The sequence below is a fragment of the Amphimedon queenslandica genome, unplaced genomic scaffold (assembly GCF_000090795.2).
Source record: "Amphimedon queenslandica unplaced genomic scaffold, v1.1 AMPQUscaffold_13283, whole genome shotgun sequence".
Classification (NCBI taxonomy): domain Eukaryota; kingdom Metazoa; phylum Porifera; class Demospongiae; order Haplosclerida; family Niphatidae; genus Amphimedon; species Amphimedon queenslandica.
The window spans coordinates 89,875-107,359 of record NW_003546481.1 but is presented as its reverse complement, the minus strand read 5'-3'; the positions used below and the strand labels follow the sequence as shown (position 1 = coordinate 107,359).

At 35.9% G+C, this 17,485-nt stretch overlaps 4 protein-coding genes across 5 annotated transcripts; 2 read left to right on the top strand and 2 right to left on the bottom strand.

The window, feature by feature from the left end:
- Positions 1 to 27: 27 nt before the first annotated feature.
- LOC105313548 (uncharacterized) lies at positions 28 to 4,136 on the top strand. Of its 2 annotated transcripts, none has more exons than XM_019999252.1 (11): positions 28 to 517; positions 607 to 912; positions 957 to 1,310; positions 1,355 to 1,414; positions 1,467 to 1,493; positions 1,542 to 2,238; positions 2,289 to 2,382; positions 2,441 to 2,513; positions 2,561 to 2,638; positions 3,161 to 3,244; positions 3,457 to 4,136. In XM_019999252.1, exons 1-6 carry the CDS (start codon positions 193 to 195, stop codon positions 2,192 to 2,194), a joined length of 1,725 nt encoding a protein of 574 aa, XP_019854811.1. In that variant the 5' UTR covers positions 28 to 192; the 3' UTR covers positions 2,195 to 2,238; positions 2,289 to 2,382; positions 2,441 to 2,513; positions 2,561 to 2,638; positions 3,161 to 3,244; positions 3,457 to 4,136. The 2 variants fall into 2 exon arrangements, with proteins under 2 accessions (XP_019854811.1, XP_019854810.1); XM_019999251.1 differs by having other exon boundaries at positions 2,424 to 2,513.
- A 321-nt stretch (positions 4,137 to 4,457) lies between these two features.
- On the bottom strand, positions 4,458 to 7,910 carry LOC100639241 (COMM domain-containing protein 2-like). Its single transcript, XM_003388175.3, has 5 exons — positions 7,786 to 7,910; positions 7,618 to 7,695; positions 6,139 to 6,296; positions 5,569 to 5,737; positions 4,458 to 4,751 (listed from the first exon to the last, which is right to left on the bottom strand). Exons 1-5 carry the CDS (start codon positions 7,850 to 7,852, stop codon positions 4,624 to 4,626), a joined length of 600 nt encoding a protein of 199 aa, XP_003388223.1. The 5' UTR covers positions 7,853 to 7,910; the 3' UTR covers positions 4,458 to 4,623.
- Positions 7,911 to 7,949: 39 nt separating this feature from the next.
- On the top strand, positions 7,950 to 12,561 carry LOC100640125 (folate transporter 1-like). The gene is made up of 5 exons (XM_003388182.3): positions 7,950 to 8,898; positions 9,555 to 9,807; positions 10,455 to 10,590; positions 11,935 to 12,062; positions 12,261 to 12,561. The coding sequence occupies exons 1-5, from the start codon at positions 8,004 to 8,006 to the stop codon at positions 12,379 to 12,381; spliced, it is 1,533 nt and encodes a 510-aa protein (XP_003388230.1). The 5' UTR covers positions 7,950 to 8,003; the 3' UTR covers positions 12,382 to 12,561.
- Positions 12,562 to 13,034: 473 nt separating this feature from the next.
- On the bottom strand, positions 13,035 to 17,442 carry LOC105313547 (uncharacterized). Its single transcript, XM_011407066.2, has 8 exons — positions 17,365 to 17,442; positions 17,022 to 17,165; positions 16,832 to 16,937; positions 16,658 to 16,782; positions 16,114 to 16,242; positions 15,654 to 15,702; positions 15,523 to 15,595; positions 13,035 to 14,741 (listed from the first exon to the last, which is right to left on the bottom strand). The coding sequence occupies exons 3-8, from the start codon at positions 16,842 to 16,844 to the stop codon at positions 13,352 to 13,354; spliced, it is 1,779 nt and encodes a 592-aa protein (XP_011405368.2). The 5' UTR covers positions 16,845 to 16,937; positions 17,022 to 17,165; positions 17,365 to 17,442; the 3' UTR covers positions 13,035 to 13,351.
- Positions 17,443 to 17,485: the final 43 nt, after the last annotated feature.

The following is a 17,485-nucleotide window of genomic DNA, read 5'->3' as shown; positions in this document are numbered from 1 at the left end:
TTTATCACGATAAAGTCTTACCCTTGTTTCTAGTAGTTTGCCCAACCATGAAAGGTTCACGTTTAATGCCTAATAACCCTCCCTCTCACTCACTGCTTCAGGGCAGTTTTTCAAAAAGTTTTAAGTGAAATAAAGGGAGAGGTGTGGCTTGTTGTGCATCAGCAGCTAATCGGAAGTACATCTATAATAGAAATGGCTCGACACAAGGAAAGCTCCCTGAATGTTTTCTTGTCATCTGCTCCAACTATAAAGGAGTTAACTGAGCATGTTGATGTTGGTACTAACTGGTATATAGTTGGTACCATGCTTGACTTGGATCAGAGGCAATTGCAAGATATTACTGGAAAAGCTGTCCCTAGCACTCACAAGATGATTGAGATGTTCAATCTATGGCTGACCACTACTCCTACTGCTAGTAGGAGACAAATACTAGAAGTATTAAGAATAAGAGTAGTGGGAAAGAACACACTCGCTGATGAATATGAAAAACATTTGAGGAAATTACATGGAACGACCTGTAAGCTATACATGACCACCAAGAGTACATGATGGGTTATGACCACGCATGCATCTGTAGTTAAATACAATTCATTAAACTTCTTGTAGATACACCACCGTCAACTGAGGCAATTTCTATCCTTCAAAGGAGTATTCAATCATTGAATGAAGCTCTTGTCTCTCCTGTACAAGTGTCTCAACTGTTATACTGTAAGAGATGTATAAGTGAAGCTACTCTGGATGAAATGGAGAAAATAGATCAGAGAAAGTCACTGGATGACAAGAAGACCACTCTATTGACTGCCATGCAAGAAACAGTGTCTAGCGACTACAGAAAACTTAAAGATATTGCTACAGTGCTGTCTGATGTTGAAGAAACAAGAGATATAGCCAATGGAATTATGACCAAATACGGTATGATAATGAATAATGTTATCACCAGTTCATTTGTTTAATAGAAGAGAAATTTTCCCATGATGACAATAGTACAGTATTACAGCCAAAAGAGGTTGCAACGGGCAGTAATGAAGATCGTGCTAGTGATATATTGAGGAATAATTACAGTGCACTCTCTCAGTCAATTACTGAACCAGTTCGTATGGCAAGGTTGCTTCATGAAGAGGTTATATCTGATGAGGCTCTGTCTTACATTATATCTACCAGAGGTTCTGTCTCTGACAGTAGAGCAATTCTTCTCAAAGCTGTACGAGATGCTGTTCACTCCAATTACAAACACCTGGAGTTGTTTGTTACTGTATTAAGGAGGTTCTCAAAGACTGCTCATTGTGGAGATACTATATTTGAAGACTTTAGTGAGTTAAATTTAAGTGATATTTAATTTATAATGCTGCTGTAGAACACAATTTTAACACTAATGTTGATGATATTGAAGAGATGGAAACTTACTTAGCTGAAAGTATAAATTTTGCAATAATAATTATTATTTATTATTATGTTCCTGCTTTCAGAAGGAATTTCATCAAGTGACTCAGAAAGTGAGAATACTTTTTTATATTATCATTAATTATTTTATTTTGTTAAAGCTGAAGACTCAGCTGTTCTTGGTCACAAGATATCATTTCCTCGTAATATGAGAAATGAATTTAAGCAAATGCGGACAAAGTTTGGATCAACTTTCTATAATATACGGCAAATTTTTTCAAAGAAACTGGCAAAATCATCAAAAGTTGTCAATAAAATGAAAGCATTGCTTTCTGACTGTTTTCCTGATCTTAAGTCTGAACTTTCTGTTGCTAAAACAGTTGATGGAGTTCTAGATGTGGTAAAGAGAAAATGTAGCATTGTTGATGTTCATCCTCTTGAAGTATTAGCCGTTCAGTTTAAAGTAAAAGAAGCTGAAGACATCATCAAGGAACACAAAGAAACAGCTAAAGAATTCTGCAAGTCAGTAACTGTGAGTCTTTCCAAAGATGAAACATTACAGTCAATTTTAACACGATATTTGCTATGTGAAACCATAACCTTTGTCCTGAACTGGGATCCTGATAAAACTACACTGCAAGATGTCAATGATGTACTGTTGGAGTTAGAGCTCATACAAAAATATGAAATAAAAGTAGTTAGAACTCATAGTGGTCGATCAGTTGTAGTGAACTGCTACTGCCCTGCTGTATACACTGGCTCACTGATAATTGCTGTCCTTGATAAGATAAAATACTACAAAAGAGAGGATTGAAGGAATTTCTGGTAGGCAACTGCATTATATGGGATGCTACTCAGGTTAGAGAATTCAAGTAAATATACTATTTTTATTGTATATGCATGTATAGGTAGTGAGTGAGAACACATCAGAGATGAAGAATTTGCTTGTACAGATTGATGATTTGAAAGCTGCTTTAAAAGAAAGAGATGAAAAAATAATGGGTAAGAGATATCTTTGATTAACTGTAGCTATAATGAAACAGATTTGGCAACATTTAAGGAATTATCAGAAAATAGATTAAAAGAAATAGAAGCCTTACAAATAAGTCTTGAAGAGAGTCAATATGTAAATGGTAGGAGTCATAAATATCATGATATCATTATCAGATGATTATTATAGTTCAAAATGAAGAAGTGATTAATGAAATGAAGGAGAAAATTTCAACGCTAAACAGAGAATTGAATCAATTATTAGAAGGTAACAAGAAGTTCTCGGTCACAATTGAACAAACTGTTCCACATGGCAACCCAATTTTTGTAAAAAATTCTGCACTATGATATAGTCATTGCTTTTGGCCAGATTTTTAAGCCATATAAAAATCAAATGCAGCTCAAACTTACTACACAACATGTATGTGTATCAAAAAATTATGAAATTAATGGAAAAATTTCTACTTTCTATTTTGGCAAAAATTTGGCCAAAGATCCTGTACAAGTACAGGGAGTTTAGTCCAATTTTTGAGCAACTTAAAAAATTTGTAAAAAATCTATTTTAAAATTAGGTTAAACTTACAACACAAATATATGCCATTTTGATAAGCTTTGTTTCTCTAAAACATGGCTTTTAAACTTCCTCATTTTTGTTACATTTCCTGAGATACTTTGAGCCAATAACTGCTACTATTTTTGATTTATGGCCATTTAAAAAAATAATTGTGCCAATTCAAAAAAGCCCATGCTTTGTCAAAATAATATTGTTGATCTTAATATCCTTTAACAGATTTTGAGAAGAAGTTAACATCCTGGAAGGACCTGTCAGAGAAACGACTGCAAGAAATAGAACAATTGAAACTGAAACTTGACAGTATGTTATTTTTAAGTGAATAGTTCACTATGTATGATAATTTAAATTATATTGCAGGCATTAAAAACTGAGATTTTTTTCAACCATAATTTCAATCTTGAATGCCCATGCATAATAGGTGTCTTGAAAAATGATTGTATTGCATCTATCAAAACACAAATGAATTAGCTAAACATTTTGCATTAACTATTTGTGTGTTTGTGATTATATAGTACAAGAGGATGGAGAGAATGGAGAGGTGCAGTGGAGCAATGATGATGTACATCTTCTTAAACCATCAGTAGATCAATGCATGGAGGTGATATGTGAACTAGAGGAGGAACATGAGGTTGTCACACTCATATCCTCATCATCTGAAAGCATACAGTTCCTAATACCAGCTATTTTGGAAAGAAGAACAGTAAAAATGCTTAGTATATTCTCCTCATTCTTAACACGTGATGATATCCTTTCTTTTTCTTCTCAACTATCAACAAACCAATCATTAACAACTCTAAACCTAATTGATGGCTCAATGAGTGATGATAAAGTCACCCTACTAGCACAATCACTACAATATAATGAAACACTTCAATACTTAAATCTTCAATATAATCCTTTAACTTCAACCAGTGCTCAATCACTAGCTGAACTTTTACTCATTAACAACACTCTCAGTTCCCTATGCCTTTACAATACTAACATTGATACTGATGGAGTACTGGTACTGATGGAATCTCTCAGGACCAATAATACACTAAGGACACTTGGGCTAGATGGACAACATCAAGAAACTTGCTATACTTTACCTTATTATGAACATATAAAAACCAGAATTATCTTTTCGTAGTCACTAATTTTATACATAAAGTGAAGATGAGTTTATTATGGCACATGGCTCTCAAAACATCAATTTGTGATATGTGTATGTACAATACCCAAAAAATAATAATGATAATTACACATTGTATTCATTATAATCATGGAATGCATTTTAGTGTTATTTTATTGCTAATTTATCACTCACATAAACACAATATTAGCAATGGGTTGATTGTAGCGGAGGCATTGTAGTAACGTATAGCGCAACGAAAATCTCATTCTAAATGCTATGCAGCAACAAATTATATTAAGTGTTATATTAATCAACATAAAACATAATTTAAAACAGTTTTTACACCACAGTATTATTGACTGCAGTCTCATGTATGCTGGATTAATATCAGATTGAACATTGGGTCTATCATAATTCAATTTATAAAAAATCAATGCATTTAAGTTTACAGCCAAGCTACATTAACATTTGAAACAAAAAACATAGACACACTTTAGATCACTTTATATTGTAGTTCTATACAAACATTAACAACAAACTGTAACATAATTAAGTTTCTACTCTTCTATTTAATGCCCCTCATTATTCGTCTGCAATGTTGACTCTTTATTTCAGCTAGTGCTGTCTCAAGACTGTTAGTCAAATGAATGAGATTAACAGGATCAGTCTCTATCGTATGAACACTAGGAACACCTAATGAAACAAAGAAATGCGAAGAAAATTAAAAAATTGGTTATACATGTAATAATGCTATCGTTAACATACATGTACGTGTATCATAATTACATGTACATGTTTGTCTCCAAATTTTGCCAGTCAAAAATTTTGTCAAATTTTGGTGTTTTGATTGACAAAAATGACAAACATGTCAATGTACAATGTATGTACAAATCAATCCACAGTACATGTACATTACATGTATCTACATGTACATGTATGTGTATAAGAATGGATACTAGGGAAATGGCATTATTATAGAGAGGGAGAGCTCACAAAAATACACAAACAAAAAGACAATCCACAGCAACAACTATTAGTATTATTATAATTATACAATAGACCCCCTAGGAGCTAAGATTATTTTCAATGAATATGATTACAATAATAATATTCATTCATAATAAATAAAATTTTCCTATATGGCATCAACCCACAATGTAAATTACTGACGGCAAGAACGCCTCAAGATCAAAAGAAAATCAAAGGCGGTGACACCACCTGGCCATTTTTGTAAGCGCTACAAGGTACTACAGGATTACAAGGTACTACAAGCTTACAAGCAGCATTTATGGAAAGTATGGAGGCCAGACTACTTCATATAAACCAGGTAACTTTTGCTGCAACATAGTTTTCTTGCTATGCTTCAATTTGGCACCTTGGGCTTTGATCTGCCTTTGATGTGGAGAGCTTCTTGCCGTCAGTAATTTTAATCGTGGGTGGCTACCCATAAATAATTTATTCAAAATAGTCTTAACGTCTAGGGGGTCTATACATGTACATGTATTTTTACCTTCCTCCTCAGTATGTAGTCTCAGTAGTATTGATGGTTGTACTTGTCGTTCCAGTGATCTAGAGCTCAGTTGTGCCTCCAGTCTCCACTCCAGGTCAGTGTAGTGAGGAAGATCAAGGGACATACTCATTAGGAGGGACCTTATCTCAGAACTGTTCTCCTCATATAGCTAAAAGAGAGGATAAAATTAATATTAAATTAATTAGAAGAAAATTAAAACAGCAAATTGTTATAATAGAGATGCCTTTGGTCAGGTTAAATTGAATGCCTAAAAATTAAGTATTAGTCAAATATGTATTGGCTCATTTTTTGAAATGCTCATAACTTGAAAAATATTTGTCAGAAATAGCTCAAACCTTCTACATAGCACAAGGACATCAATATGTATCAGAAAATGCAATAAAAATTTGGGATAATTTTGGAGTCATTTTTTGGAAAAAAACATGGGCTATGTATGCCATTGCTTTTTTCTCCAAAATTTTGTTATTTTTAGAAAATGCTCATAACTCAAAATTATTTGTCAAACAATGTAGCATAAGAATATCAATGTGTTTGATGAAATAAACTTACTGCATATAATTCCTTGTTTAGCTCCTCGTCAAATCCAAGGATCATAATGGAGTCCAAAAAATCAATTTCATTGACTGATAGTTTTGAAGATTCAACTAGTAGAAACATGAGACCTTGAACACTCTGTCTAACTGTAGCAGTGTCAACACCTAGTTTCTCTATAGAGAGAGAGAGGGAGAGGGAGAGGGTGGGAAAATAGAAAGAAATAAAACATAAAAATGCTCTATTATGAGTATAGTGAATCGCCCAGGCTTTGCAAACCAATTCTATAAACTACAAAGGCACTGTCTAAATTGAGGCGTGTTCTAGTATTCACATTAAACAAAGGGCCCACCTACAACTGCCAATTTGCAAGATCTATGCATAATAGCTGTGCTTATCAAGCAGATCCCCATTCTTGCTTGTCATGCAGGGCCCATTCTCTCTTATGTGCTTCACCATTACCGACTTGCAATCATTATAGGTTGTCAGCAAGAGAGAGGGATACAGTTCTATGTAGTGAATCAAAACTAATTAAAGGTTGGCTCTCAATAAGAAACATTATTTTTGTGTGTTTGTGTTACTACCAAAAGTGTCAAAGAAACAAATGATAGCAAATGATTCAAATCAAAATTGGATTTTTTAATGAATATTGTTAAATTTGCTCAAAAATCAGGTCAAAGTCCCAGTTCTTACCTGTATATTTGGCTAAATTTTGTGAAAATGGTTAGAGAATTCACCAATTTTATAAATTTATCTGATGCATATGTTGTTATGTAGTGTAGAAACTTTGAGTTGATTCTGATTAAAATTGATTTTTTTACAAATTTTAAAAGTTGCTCAAAAGGAATGTACATGTACCGTATTTTACTGATAAATGCCTGTCATTAATATATTCTAGCTATAGATACGCATATTTCTACCAAAAATAATGCCCCACTGCTTAGATAGCTCCAAAGTGCGAGCCTGGTCTGAGTTGCTCAGAGTTGGGGGTTCGATCCCACTTGAAGTACCTTTTTTATTTTTTTTCGACGAATTTTTTTGCTGCTTAATAAGAAATAAACTCCCGGGCGTTTAATCGGTAAAATACAGTACTTAATTGTCAGAAGCTTGTGAATGATGCTGTTGAATTTTATAGTAGGAAACCCAGTTTGATGCATGCTAAATTTGTTTCTACAGCAATGAGAATTGAAATGCAAAATGACAAATGCACAGGTAATGAAGGGGCGGGCAAGACTACCCATTGTACTATACAGCTGTATAGTGGGAAAAACTGGTAGAGTTTTATTTTGTCATTAACAGATTGATCATAAAATTGCTAAAAAAAACCAAGCCATTTTGCTTTATTCTAAGCATGCTTAATGACACATGTGTATGCTAATATCTAATATAGGGCAATCAATTAACCATTTAACAGAAATTCACATATATACGTGTACATGTACCATCCCACCATCCCAAATGACTCTTAGCTAGTAAAGATATAGAGTGACTACTTACGTGCTGCTCCAGAGTATAGCTTAGTGTTTGGTCCGTTTTTGATAAATTCCATTGATATCCTGCAAAACTCTCTCACAACTAATGGGTGTGGTTATTAAAAAATAAGCAACACACATATACACCTTCTCATTAATTAACGCTACTTTTCAGCCTCTCTCTCACTCTTACCAGAAATGTCTACAGTGGAGAGAAAGGAGAGATGGGTCTTGTGTTCTTCAGTAAGAACCAGCAACATGATTATTTTGTCTTTAAAGAGAAGATATCAAAATCTGCAGGCAGCCACACCTACTACTGTGGGTAGTAGGTAGGCGGGGCATTGAAATAATGCAACGTGGCTTGTAAAAGCTCATGCAGAGCACGGGAAAGAGAACAAGTCAACAACAAGTATGCCGTCTTCTTCCTCTACTCCTTCCACGTCTCGCCAGCAGCCTTTCTGTGGCGGGCTGTGTCCTTCTCCCCCTCGTCTCTGGATCTACTCGACCATTTGTCTACTCCTGTACGGGTTTTTCAAAGAATTCAAACCATCGGAAGCTTTCCTAACGCCGTACCTCAGGAGCGAGGATGAAGGCAAGAACTTTAGTTCTCACCAAGTAAATGATCTCATATACCCAGTCTGGACCTACTCCTACCTCATATCAGCCATATTTGTGTTCCTTCTCACCGATCTCATTCGCTACAACCCAATAATAATAATAGAAACACTTTCTTACATTACAACGAGACTTCTCCTAATATGGGGTACATCTGTATTCTCTCAGCAGATGATGCAGGTGGCATATGGGATAGCTACAGCAACTGAAGTTGGTTATTTTTCTTATATTTATTCAGCTGTTCCGTTTGAGTATTATGAGAGGATCACTGGCCCAGTACGAGCTGCTGTCTTGTTTGGTCGATCTTTTGGAGCTTTTGCTGGTCAAATCGCTTACTCCAATGGTCTTTTAGATTTTTATGGACTCAATTACTTTTCATTTGCAAGCGTCTGCGTCGCTGCTGTTTTTGCTGTACTTTTACCATGGTATTTCAAAGCCCCTTGTCAAAAACCTCCTAGAAATCTCTACGTCAACTTCTCAACCGAATTAGAAGAGGTTTCACCTCCAGAAGCACCTCCGTCGATATTGAAAGGCTGGCTCTACAAGTGGAAGGACTTTAGAAAGTTTTATACGAAACCGACTCTCTTGAGATGGTCTCTGTGGTGGGCATTTGGTATGTGCGGAATGCTCCAGGTTGGAAACTATGTACAGTCGCTTTGGAAACACATCAACGAAGAGAATGGAGATGAAGGTTAGTATTTCTATTACTCATTACTTCCAGGAATCTTGAAATTGTTTATGTCGTATGTCAATTGATAGAATTAATTCCCTTTAGAAAGTGAAATATTTGAGAGCATTACTTTTTTGTGGCAAGTTTTGGTATACTTTATATTCAGGAAAGCAAGGTTTAAGGGCTTTACAATATTGGTGTTTTGTATAGAATTTGGTTCTATTTGAACGAATAGCATGCATGAAAAGTTGCCTACACTTTTGATTAAAAATTGATGTAATGCTGGGACTGACCATCATAACAAACATCTGGTTATATTCTGATGCAATACCTGTACTGATATGTGAAAGTTTAAAACCCATCAGCCAAAGATTAGACTATAGATATAAATTAACATTTTTTAAATGGAGGAGAATTACCAACTTAGGGGAATATACATGTACATGTGTACATCAGTGCAAACATTATGATATTATACCCATTACTTATAGTTTGATTTGATTATTATTACTGGGTTGAAGCCCCTCATATGTACATGTACATACATGTAAGTAACTACCCTTCTTACCACATTAAGCCAATGAAATGTTGGATGCATGTAGCATACATGTACATGTACATGTATGTAGTTCACAATACCCTCTAACATGCCCTTTTTCCTATTATTATTACTACAGATGCTGTTCATAAGAGATACCAGTTGAATGGGCTAGTGGAAGGTACTACTGATCTCTTTGCAGCACTGACTGCAGTGCTTGCTTCATTACTGAAAGTGAACTGGCCTGTCTGGGGAGAAATAACAATGGGGAGTCTCTCACTCCTTGCTACTGTGGTGCTATTCATCTCTTCTTATTCTCATATTGTCTATGTTGCTTATGCCTGTCATGTCATTTACAGATCTACATTTGCTTTTGTGATAACAATAGCAAGGTGAGCCTCATATAAAACACATTAGAAATTTTTTAATACCGTACAGCGGGAAATTTTGGAGGGGATTAAATTTGGTGAATTGGGATTTTGATAGCCATTTACCAAAATAAAAATCTGCCATTTTCAGCAATTATGCGTATGCTCAATGGCATGTGGCCACAAATTCGCCAAATTAAATCTATCAATCACCAAAATATAGCAATTCGTCAAATTTTACTCCATCCAAAATTTCCTGTTATACAGTACCTATTTGAAATTAAGTTTAATGGAGATACTATATTAAAGTCTAGTAAAGGCCTTTGTCAAATAAAAGACTGTTTTAATTTGAAAGCTTTGTTGCTACAGGGGCTACATGCATTAAGAAATTGAAGCCTTTATTTGATTTATCAAGTATAGGAGAGCCCTCAAATTGAAGCCTACATTTGTACATGTATAAGTTAAAGTCAAGAAATAGAAGCCTGCTTCTATTTAAGGATTTGTGGTAATTTTAAAGGCAAAATTATTCTGTAATCATCCAAAATTCCAAATTTAATCTCCCATGAAAATACGATGCTCATAACTTAGTACAATGTACATGTACATGTATGTAGTGGAAAGATAATTAGTAATTATTTTATTATTATTATTTTTTCTGTTTAATTTTCTAGTTCCCAAATTTCAATTAATGTTGATTATGAGAGCTATGGTCTCATTTTTGGATTCAACACGTTAGTGGCTCTTGTACTCCAGACAGTGCTGACTGCTATTGTCAATAGCTGGCTAGAACTGTATGTGAGGACACAGGTAAGAAGAGAACACACATGTACAGTCCACATCAAAAAAAGGCTAAGTAGGGTACAGTAGAGAAGAGAACCTTGAAGGTAGTTCGTAGGTACTTCGCTCTTACTTCGCTACTCTTTGTTACTCTTTGCTACGTTATGCTGCTATCCCACCCAGTCACATGTACTGTAGTAGAACTTGTAGATGCTTCTTTGGCTGTCTGTGCTCTCCAAGTTCATTTATATTACCACTCTATCCCCTTCTAGAAGCCCATTTAGGATGTTTTTTGCTCCATTCTACTGTCGTGCTACTGTCTTCTACTGTCCTGCTACTGTTGCAGTAAGCATGTGCAGAGAAGGAGCAACGAACTTCCTACGCAAAAGTAGAGTAACTGTGGGGTAGCTACTTAGCCTTTTTTGATATGTACTATATTTCCTTGAAATACTTCCACCCTCGAATTCTATCCACCCTTGAATCATATCCACACCATTAAGAAGGCTCAATAAAATAATTAATATCTTTCCTGTGAATGACGTTTATGATTTATAATGATATTCACTGGGTTGCCATAATTGGAAATTTATTCAGGCCGCCATTGTGGAGGTATTGTTGCACTGTTTCCAATGGAGCTCGATACACTTTCTGCCGTTTTGTATGAAGAGCAAGCAGTTATAGCCTCAAAAGTAAAAAATTGCAACCTTTATCTTTCTTTTCATAGCTGTGCAACTATTTGGAGCCACTGGAGTGATGTGGAGATGTAGAATTGACAGTTTTTACTAGCCTGTCGGTCCATTGTAGCTAATGATAGTATACATTGTACCTCCACCATGGCTGCCTGAAAAATTTTCCATTTACAATATCCCAATGAATATCATTATAAATCATAAATGTCATTGACAGGAAATACATGAATATTCGTCCTTGAATTATTACTGCATGTTGTGCATGTGCAGTAGTTTTATTGCACAATTGCCACGTGTTAGCTGTAGAGGAAGCTCAAGAAGCTTTTAGGGTAGCTGCTAACTGGAGCTGAAGTTATTAGGCTTTGCTCTTGAATGCTATTCGTCCCTGTATTGTACCCGCAGTGCTCTTGCTTTTGAAATTAATAGTACTCACAGATAGAATTGAAGGAAATACAGTATAGGCTTAAATACATTAAAGCCTAGTTGTTTCAATTAGAAGCCTTGGCCTATTTGATTAAGGAATTACGTGCATATACAACCCTATATAGAGTATAGGAGGGCCTACCCTTATACTAAGATATATACAATGTAGCCAGGCTTGTATAAGATACATGTGCATTGTACATGTACATCTATTAAAATAGATATTAACTTAAATATTAACTTTTTCTCTCTTCCTCTATAGTTTGTCATTTACGGTTGTTATTATTATGTACTGACCATCCTGTTTGTCTTTGCTGGTGTTTACAAGATATCTAAAACTGGAATCTTATCTAGTTGTAAACAATGCTGGCTATCAAAGTCAAGACAAAGGTACACATGTGTGTCCACTCTCTCTTTCTAGCTTCTATTCTTCTTTATCTTCTTATTCCTTTTCTTTTATCCCATTACTTTGTTTATAATTATAGGTGTACCTTTCTCCTTTTCACTCTCCTCTTTTTTGTCTCCCTCTTCCTCTCCCTCCCCCTCTCTCCCTCCCCCCTCTCTCTCTCCTCTCTCTCTCTCTCAAAGGTTAAACAGTGTTCGTGAGAGTATGATCCAGTACAGTGAAAGCTCTAGTAGTGAAACATCATCTGAAGATGAGGTGATAGAACCTGATAAAATAACACAATCAATGCAACCAGTGGCATAAGCCAAAAAGATAACTGTTCCTTCTAACTCTATGTAATGTATGATGTAATATGTACTCATCTGTGTATGTGGTTATTCTAATATTTCTTTATTCATTTTCTTATGCAATACCATGGCAATACTTATGTAATGAGTGATGACACACATTGAATTGGCAAAAGAATTTTGATGTTTCTCTGTACTTGTTCTCTCATACCTATACTACCTTTTAAGATTGTACTATTTGTTTTTTGTTAACAGTATTTTGTTTTTTGCAGGAAATATTATTTTTAATTTTATAATGTGAACATTTAAATAAAATAGCTAGAGGAGCAGAATAATTATTGTTATTTTTATGTCTCATTATACAAACTTGTGACAATTAAAGGATAACTGAGGAAAAACAATGATTCATTATTGTCAAATAAAAGTGGGAGGAAAAAAAACATTTTTATTGACTTCGTATTATACAAACTTGTGACGAGGATTAAGAGTGAAGAGAAATGAACTGACAGGATGATGACTTGAATGAAAGTTAAGTGGTTACGATTGTACGTAGCTGATTTTTACTGAAACCTTGTTCTAAAAATGTGTACGGTTTAACTACTTTCCGAACTACCCCACCCCCATCATATGAATGATACTATTGTTTTTGTTTTTGTTAACATTTTGTCCTTTTTTTGAAAAAAAAACATTTAAAATATACTTTTGTAAACATTTAAATAGGAGGAGAAAAATAATGCAATGTTATTTACACAAACTTGTGAAAAGTAAAGGCTAAGATAATTAATATTGAGGAAAAACAATGACTCAAAAAATAACGTTAAATAAAAGTGGGAGAAAAAAAAACAAGGAGAAAAAACAATCTGTTATTGACCTTTTTATTATACAAACTTGTGACAAGTAAAGGATTGAAAAAGAACGGATGAACTAACAGGAATGACGATTTGAATGAAGAAGTGAAGCAGTTATGATTGTAGATAGTGGAACTGTTACTGAAACCTGGTTCTAAACGTGTACGGTTTGATTACTTTCCTAACAACCTCCCCATCAGTCGTCTCATTAATAATAGCAGAGTCTGACCCACTACTGAACAAAGCAAGGCTCCTATCATCAAGAGGACCGGAAGAAATCTTACGCAAATTCGACTTACGAAAACCGATATTATTAGGCTCGGAGCGCTGACGAATCTGAGGACGGACTAACCAGTGGCTGGGATGAGGGGGAACAGGAGGAGGAGAAGGAGATTCTACTCTACCAGGTATTGAAAACTGCTCGGGGCAATGAAGCACGGTGGCGTAGGATGGAGGCGGGTCTGCATCGTAATTAGGTGATAGCGGTACGGGAGATAAGGACGACGGACGGGCCCGTGGTTGAACGGATAAATGAATCGGGGAGCTACTGGTAGAATGGACTGGTGAGTGGACAGGCGTTTGATTAACTTGAGTGTGGGCGGGGCTGAGTTGTCCTAGCTCCATACGGCGAGGTGGTAAAACCGGGGACTTAGGGGCTGGTTTTTTAAAGTTTGGAAGTACAAGAGGTGCAACGGGCGTGCTCTTTTTATGGAAGTTTTGCAGCCATGCCCCCACAGCACTAATGGAGTTATCGACACTGATGCTACGCTGTTTCTTTGACTCGGTTTGTTTGCGAGCTATGATTGGCTCAGAATTCTTTTTATCTTTTACTCTTCTTATTGGAATGGGCGGGGCTGATGTGGGTGTGGTTGGACTGGGCGTGGTCATTTTATTGGAATGGATACTGACAAACGTCTCGTAAGGAGAAGGAGAAGTAGGCCTGGGGGAGTGGTCCTGATCTTTGCTTGGAACCAGCTGTTTCATCAAAGGGGTGTGGCTTGGACTATCTACATTATCTGCCTCCAAATTATAAATTTCGTTATTTGGTGTGACACGTCCGCTGTTGCCGTGGAAACCGGAGAGTGTGAAATCGTCATCATAGATACTTTTGCTTTTTGGTTTCGAAGGCATGACTGCAACATCATACATATCTTCAACCACCAAAGGAGGCGTAGCTTTAGTAGGTGTGGCCAGTTTAGGACAAGTATCGTAGATCATTTCTGGAATGGCTTGTAGAGGAGTTGGTGCCTTTACTTGCAACTCTTCAACCCTCTCACTGATGCTGTCCTCTAGGTAATTATCTCCTTCATCCTCCCTCAGTCCCTCTTCCTCGTTGTCTATTGTCGATGGAATGTATGAGCGAGTTATTGAGTCACTGCTTCCAGTGAGTATTTCACTGAATGGAACGTCAGCATCATCATCTAACAGTGTGCCCTCTCCTCTGGAGCTGTCCTGTACCACTCCAATGTATCGGGATAGGAAATGCTTCTCCCTCATGGCATCATCAGCTGATGCTCTCTTGAGTTTCCTACAATGAGGAGAGAAAGGGACGAGGAGAGAGAGAGGGGGAGGGAGAGAGAGGGGGGAGAGAGAGGGGGGGAGAAAGAGGGGGGAGAGAGAGGGGGGAGGGAGAGAGAGAGAGAGAGTGGAAAATGAAGAATATTGATAATGAAATCTATATGCACGTGATGTTCATGACATGATTGATTATTCATTCACATGCTCAGAAGGAGCTACTAGTTACATTTACAAATGCTGAAATTTACAGTCCCAGTAACATTCAATCACTATAACTGCACACTTTGGGTGTTGATCTTTTACACTAGCTTTGCAGCATTCCATTGATTTTGAATGATTTGACACTTATTGTGTTTTACTTAGGGTCTCAAATATACACAAAATGACAAAATACCCTAAATCACTTACATGTACATTGTACTCATACGCTGCTAATCTACATGTACATGTACGCTGCTCAGATACAAACATGAAGAGATTATACAAGTACAACATACTTACTACATGTAATAATGCTATTGTGTGGATCACTGATCCTCTTATAATAACTATTATTACTCACTTCTCTCATTTAAAAAAATGCTATTTCTTATACAATAAAGTGGCTATGCTATACTAGGATAATAAAAATTCAGAGAAATTGAAAATATTAAATGTTGCATTTGATACTGTGGATAGTGATGCATATATATGTTGCATACATGTATATAAACTCTTTAAATCACATTATTACAATAACATGCACATACATGTATTAAACATGTACATGTACATCAATATCTATATCCTACCATTGGTTGGATGGCAAAGGAGATTGTTCCTCGGTTGGTCTTTCAAAGCTTAGTTTGAATTCACTAGAAGAAGCTACAAAAAAAAGAGAAAACAATAGATAAGATAAGGAAGGATGTAGTAACGGTTATACCTTCTTCCATCTTGGCACCACTATCAAGTAAATACTTGGCAATTTGAGTCTACAGGAATAGAAATATAGATAGATAAAGTAGAGATTGTGATGATAAGGCAATTATACAATGTTTTCTAAATGTCTAAAGGCAGAGACAGATCTTTAAGCTGGGTTTACACAGCAACGCAAAAGTTTGTACAACGATACAGACTTCGAGCCTGTTTTTGTCGCTACAAAATCTTATCAAGTTTTCCTTGTTACCGTGTAAACAGAAGCATAAAACAGGCGGCACAAATGAGCTACTTCCGTTTTACTGGTGTGCATAAACACAGCCTGGCTGAGTACATGAACATTTTATTAAGTACACGCTTAATTTACAGAACAAGTTTTATTTCAAAGCTCATGTTCTTAAACAACTATCGAGAGTGTTGATGTGTAGTATGTTACACTTGAGAATAGTGATTTAACCAATCAATACCTGCTTGTATTTCATTGCCAGGTAGAGAGGAGTGCACCCAGACTCATCCAGTATAGAGAGAGGAATAGAGCCAGACTCAACCAATAACTGCACTACTTCATGATATCCATAAGCAGCAGCTGTGTGCAACTAAAATACAATTAGAAATTATGTGTGGTATTATATACATTATTACGATTGAGTGTACATGTGTACTAGCGTGCAACAGTACAAGGTGTGCTTATGTCTTTAAGTATATTTTATGTAGAGAAGATCCGCTACTAAATATACAATAATTGGCATATGAGGAAAGGAGAAGTAGACTATGATAATACTTGAACTAATACGATACTTAAATAGTAGATAACAGAATTAGTGAAATGTTACCGGTAGTAATTCTTAGTCTCTCATGTACTTTAATCATTAATCATTGCTGACTAATTCACTGTAAGCATAGTATCTCTATGCTCTGAGCCAAGTTATCATGTTACACTGTAGTATAGTCCAGTAGTAAATGTGTATGCTACCAGACTACATGTACATGTATGTCTATGTGCTTGCTTACTGGGGTCACTCCATTCCTATTAGGTAAGGTCAGATCTTTCCCTTTCAATAATGCATTCCGAACTGCTGCAGTCATTGCTTTAAGTTGCCTCATACGTAAAGAGGGAAGGTCCTCTGTATAAACACCTTCAGGTAAAGGAGAGTGATTAAGATATGACTTATATGTACACTGAACCTGATTGTGCCATCTCTTCTTCAATGATATTCCTCACTGTTGCATTCACTGAATAATCCAAAGCGAAGTTACCATCAGTGTCAAGTAGTGTGACGTCTGCCCCATACTACAGAACACATAATAAAATTAATAATACTACTGTACAAAGTAAATCATTTTCTGGCAGCTGAGATTTTTTGATGTCACTCACTTCAAAGAGAAGATGAAGGATTGAACTGTGACTGTGTGCCGATGCAAAATGAGCTGCCGTCCAATTGTCAGTGTCTCGATAATCAACAGATGCACCATGCTCTAGTAGCAGCCTTGCAATATCTTCATGACCATTAATGCATGCCTGGAGGAGAGGAGGAAATAACATGAAGGAATTCTAAAGCCACCTGCATTAAATTTATTTTAGTATTTTAGGTTTATAATCAACTGTTTTGTTTGTCATTTCACAAGCTCTTCATTTTTTATAGTGCACTGTAAAGCTCAAAAAAGTGAAGACAGATTTCTAATTCACAAGCATGCACAAAATCATAGATCTACATTACTTGCAAGAAAGCCACATTTATGTCTTCCTTAGATATGGTGGAGCTGTGGTGCTTCAGAATGTATGAAACTAGATGAAAGTAAGAGAAATGCTATTAATTTTAAATATAGTGAACAGCTACT